The sequence below is a fragment of the Salmo salar genome, chromosome 01 (assembly GCF_965601325.2).
Source record: "Salmo salar chromosome 01, fSalSal1, whole genome shotgun sequence".
NCBI classification, from domain to species: domain Eukaryota; kingdom Metazoa; phylum Chordata; class Actinopteri; order Salmoniformes; family Salmonidae; genus Salmo; species Salmo salar.
The window spans coordinates 4926903-4932500 of record NC_138291.1 but is presented as its reverse complement, the minus strand read 5'-3'; the positions used below and the strand labels follow the sequence as shown (position 1 = coordinate 4932500).

The 5598-nt window shown below is 38.8% G+C and overlaps 1 protein-coding gene across 2 annotated transcripts in view; it reads right to left on the bottom strand.

The window, feature by feature from the left end:
• The window catches only part of si:ch211-10a23.2 (Galectin-related protein A-like), a 9634-nt gene extending 4354 nt beyond the window's left edge, over positions 1 to 5280 (bottom strand). Inside the window, exons 1-3 of one of the 2 annotated variants that reach the window (XM_014189722.3) lie at positions 5137 to 5280; positions 4565 to 4650; positions 3072 to 3252 (exon numbers count right to left, since the gene is read on the bottom strand). In XM_014189722.3, the coding sequence (XP_014045197.2) occupies positions 3072 to 3252; positions 4565 to 4650; positions 5137 to 5166 (297 nt within the window). In that variant the 5' untranslated portion in view covers positions 5167 to 5280. The remainder of the gene's footprint in view (positions 1 to 3071; positions 3253 to 4564; positions 4651 to 5136) is intronic. The other variant, XM_045707088.2, reaches the window with a different exon arrangement.
• Positions 5281 to 5598: the final 318 nt, after the last annotated feature.

Below are 5598 nucleotides of genomic sequence, written 5' to 3'. Positions count from 1 at the left end.
AGGCCTGTGTATGACTGCTGGTCTGTGTATGACTGCTGGCCTGTGTGTGACTGCTGGTCTGTGTATGACTGCTGGTCTGTGTATGACTGCTGGTCTGTGTGTGACTGCTGGTCTGTGTATGACTGCTGGCCTGTGTGTGACTGCTGGTCTGTGTATGACTGCTGGTCTGTGTATGACTGCTGGTCTGTGTTTGACTGCTGGTCTGTGTATGACTGCTGGCCTGTGTTTGACTGTAGGCCTGTGTATAACTGTAGGTTTGACTATGACTGTAGGTTTGACTATGACTGCTGGTCTGTGTATGCCTGCTGGTCTGTGTGTGACTGCTGGCCTGTGTTTGACTGTAGGCCTGTGTATAACTGTAGGTTTGACTATGACTGTAGGTCTGTGTGTGACTGCTGGTCTGTGTATGACTGCTGGTCTGTGTGTGACTGCTGGTCTGTGTGTGACTGCTGGCCTGTGTATGACTGCTGGTCTGTGTATTAAAGTAGGCCGACATGTATGTATGATTAAGCCCCATAAGTGTTACATTTGGTTGAGATCTGGTGACTGAGACAGGAACAGCATATGGTTTATATCCTTTTCATGCTCATCAAACCATTCAGTGACCACTCGTGGCTTGTGGATAGGGGGCATTGTCATCCTATGGGGGCATAGCCATGGTAGCTAAAATAATGGCCTTCCTAGCATTTTTATACATGACCCTAAGCATGATGGGATGTTAATTGCTTAATTAACTCAGGAACCACACCTGTGTGGAAGCACATGCTTTCAATATACTTTGTATCGCTCATTTTGGCAGTCACCTGTATGTATTAGTGTAGATCTGTGTATTAGTGTAGATATGTGCATTAGTGTAGATCTATGTATTAGTGTAGATCTGTGTATTAGTGCAGATCTATGTATTAGTGTAGATCTGTGTATTAGTGTAGATCTGTGTATTAGTGTAGATCTATGTATTAGTGTAGATCTATGTATTAGTGTAGATCTGTGTATTAGTGTAGATCTGTGTATTAGTGTAGATCTGTGTATTAGTGTAGATCTGTGTATTAGTGTAGATCTATGTATTAGTGTAGATCTGTATATTAGTGTAGATCTATGTATTAGTGTAGATCTGTGTATTAGTGTAGATCTGTGTATTAGTGTAGATCTGTGTATTAGTGTAGATCTATGTATTAGTGTAGATCTATGTATTAGTGTAGATCTGTGTATTAGTATAGATCTATGTATTAGTGTAGATCTGTGTATTAGTGTAGATCTGTGTATTAGTGTAGATCTATGTATTAGTGTAGATCTGTGTATTAGTGTAGATATGTGCATTAGTGTAGATCTATGTATTAGTGTATATCTATGTATTAGTGTATATCTGTGTATTAGTGTAGATCTGTGTATTAGTGTAGATATGTGTATTAGTGTAGATATGTGTATTAGTGTAGATCTGTGTATTAGTGTAGATCTGTGTATTAGTGTAGATCTATGTATTAGTGTAGATCTGTGTATTAGTGTAGATCTGTATATTAGTGTAGATCTATGTATTAGTGTAGATCTGTGTATTAGTGTAGATCTGTGTATTAGTGTAGATATGTGTATTAGTGTAGATCTGTATATTAGTGTAGATCTATGTATTAGTGTAGATCTGTGTATTAGTATAGATCTATGTATTAGTGTAGATCTGTGTATTAGTGTAGATCTGTGTATTAGTGTAGATCTATGTATTAGTGTAGATCTGTGTATTAGTGTAGATATGTGCATTAGTGTAGATCTATGTATTAGTGTAGATCTGTGTATTAGTGTAGATCTGTGTATTAGTGTAGATCTGTGTATTAGTGTAGATCTATGTATTAGTGTAGATCTGTGTATTAGTGTAGATCTGTGTATTAGTGTAGATATGTGTATTAGTGTAGATCTACACTACCGGTCAAAAGTTTTAGAATACCTGCTCATTCAAGATTCTTCAAAGTAGCCACCCTTTGCCTTGATGAGAGCTTTGCACACTCTTGGCATTCTCTGGCTGGGAGCTGTTTAATACACAGACATATCTAGGCCTGTGTATTTAACAGCTCCCAGACATATCTAGGCCTGTGTATTAAACAGCTCCCAGACATATCTAGGCCTGTGTATTAAACAGCTCCCAGACATATCTAGGCCTGTGTATTAAACAGCTCCCAGACATATCTAGGCCTGTGTATTAAACAGCTCCCAGACATATCTAGGCCTGTGTATTAAACAGCTCCCAGACATATCTAGGCCTGTGTATTAAACAGCTCCCAGACATATCTAGGCCTGTGTATTAAACAGCTCCCAGACATATCTAGGCCTGTGTATTAAACAGCTCCCAGACATATCTAGGCCTGTGTATTAAACAGCTCCCAGACATATCTAGGCCTGTGTATTAAACAGCTCCCAGACATATCTAGGCCTGTGTATTAAACAGCTCCCAGACATATCTAGGCCTGTGTATTAAACAGCTCCCAGACATATCTAGGCCTGTGTATTAAACAGCTCCCAGACATATCTAGGCCTGTGTATTAAACAGCTCCCAGACATATCTAGGCCTGTGTATTAAACAGCTCCCAGACATATCTAGGCCTGTGTATTAAACAGCTCCCAGACATATCTAGGCCTGTGTATTAAACAGCTCCCAGACATATCTAGGCCTGTGTATTAAACAGCTCCCAGACATATCTAGGCCTGTGTATTAAACAGCTCCCAGACATATCTAGGCCTGTGTATTAAACAGCTCCCAGACATATCTAGGCCTGTGTATTAAACAGCTCCCAGACATATCTAGGCCTGTGTATTAAACAGCTCCCAGACATATCTAGGCCTGTGTATTAAACAGCTCCCAGACATATCTAGGCCTGTGTATTAAACAGCTCCCAGACATATCTAGGCCTGTGTATTAAACAGCTCCCAGACATATCTAGGCCTGTGTATTAAACAGCTCCCAGACATATCTAGGCCTGTGTATTAAACAGCTCCCAGACATATCTAGGTCTGTGTATTAACGTATGTATGACTGTAGAACTATATTTATAAATGTACTGTCCCTATGAGTGTAGTAGGCTCTATACCTTGAAGGGCTCCCCAGCAGCAAAGGGGAAGTATGACAGGGTGTTCTCTGATGTCCCCCAGTTCCCAGCTAGACGGGCGTTCCTCTGCACAGCCTTAGCCAGGAAGTTGACGTTTACCTGCAAACCCACGTCGCCCTCAAAGTGCTCTTCCACTGGATCACTGGACAAGGACACCACAATGCTGGGCAGAATAAACAGTGGTGCAGATGCAAAATTCAAGCAAACAATCTAAACATTGTTAATTTAAACGCCCAGTCAAAAACCATTCAGTCAAAAAAATGTGATTTTCCTGTGTTATATATATTTATTTCCCACACTATGAGGTTGGAATAACACAGTGAAATTGTGAAAATTATATATAAAAACAATGCTGTTTAAGTGTAAGAGCTGTTTGTAAAGACTGCAGGAAGTTTCAGCCTGTTTTGGTGGGATGGAGATTTGGTCTGCCTGGTGACATCACCACAGTAAATTAGTTAATAGACCAATAAGAAAGAGAGTTCCAAACCTCTCTGCCAATAACAGCTAGTTTTCAGTTTTTCCCCCATCCCCACTCAGGCCACTCCCAGACAGTCCTAGCTAAATTATTGCTTGAGGAATAGCTATTTGCAAAGAAAACAATCACAGTAAGGTACTTAATTGTTAACCAGAAATGATTTGACAATAAAAAAAAACAGCAAAAAATAAATAAATAAATAAATAAATACAGCTACAGAGAGATACAATAGTGACATCGTCTGTCTATTTGACATTACCACAAGCTGTGAGTACAGTACCAGGCTACCGTAATCAGATAGGGCTGAATCACTTACAGTGTAAAGTATTTCAGGGCTTGTACAAAGGATCAAAACACTATAGTGACTTTAAAATAAAAACATCCGAACTGAGATTGTTTTATATTCTTCGTCATTCACTCCATCCATAGATAAATAGGGGATAAATGATCAAGCCCCTAATAAGGAGATATTGATCTTATCTCCGCACAGAGCTCCTAGCGGAGAGGTCAGCTCACCAAACACTTCATGGGTTCTGACATTTTCCCCCACGTATTGAATTAAAACAATACATTAGTCAATTAGACAAATATTTCAGACTACAAAGAGAGTGATGAAAGATGCGAAGAAAGAGAGTGATAATGCTGTTGCATGGTTGCTAAATCAGAAAGCTGAAAACGCTTATATGGAATTATATTCTACAATTTACACTCTTAGATATTTATTTTCTCTTGCAGTATTCTGAAACTGCCCAGAGCTATAAGATCTCGATATAGCAGTGTCTTCAATCCCTCCTGATCTCAACTCAACTACACGGTGTGATGGGCTGCACAATACTCCCATTGTCTCTGTGCCTGCCTTGGCGGTGGACTTGCAAAATGTCAAGACGCAAACGGTCCATTCATTCAGTCATTGTCACACTCAGATTTAAAACGGTAAATTAAACAATTCATTTCCTTAGGTTACAAAAGAGACATTGAAAGCAAGTTTCTGTTTACCAACCTTTGAGGTTTCTTGTTAACAATACCCATGACGATCAGTCTCATGGTGGGCCGCAGCCCACCTTTTATTGCCCCGACATATTCCTCCTGAAACATAGTTGCTGGGAATAAGGCTACATGCAACATATACATTATATTATTCTTAGATATCACCACATTGGTTAGCTGAATGACAGCCGCCGTTGACAATACATTGTTTCTTTGTCCATTAGAAGGGGTTTTTCTTTGAAATAAGTGAAATAGCTGATCAGTCTTAATTGATTATCCATTTTCAGAATTCTAGTAAAGCTCCAGGCGAACTTTAGCACTAAAACAACAGGCTACAATTCAATATGCACTATTACTGCTACCAATTATTCCATTCGGGTAGATGGATTTCATTCTTCTTCAATATAATGTAATTATATAAAATAAATAAATAAAAAAACAGTTGAATGCAGTTGTTTTGTGATAACCTAATAATCTCATTTGAAGAAGAAAAAAAAAAATCACGAAATGACAATATAAATCAATCGAAAATAAAAGTGTAATCCAACCAAAGCAAATAGGGAAAAACAAGACTAGGTTACTTACATTGTCTTTCTTGTTGTCCTTTTCTGCCATTCCCCCTCTCCTTTCTTTCAATGTGAGATATCTGTACCGGGTGATGTTGGTGAGCGTGACGCCAAGAGGTGCTGGAGATACTCTAGTAGAGCAGGCGAACCCCCGCCTTCCTGCTCGTTGTCATAGCGACAGGCTCCTGATTAAAATAAGTGGCACTGAATGATGTTTATCAAATATTAATATGATGAGGGTGTGTGATCCCACTTATCAAATGTGAGACCCTTTCATTCCAATAGGGTATTTAAAACAAATGCAATAATAATGCAGTTCACTCATAACATAAAATAACTCCCAAATAGGAGATTTTGTCAAACCTGGCAACCATTATAATTTTTTTTTTTTTTTTAATAAAATGTGTTTCTCAGATTTGAGTAGGCTTAGGTTTACGGTGAATATATACATTGCACAACATTAATAGCCTATAATATGATA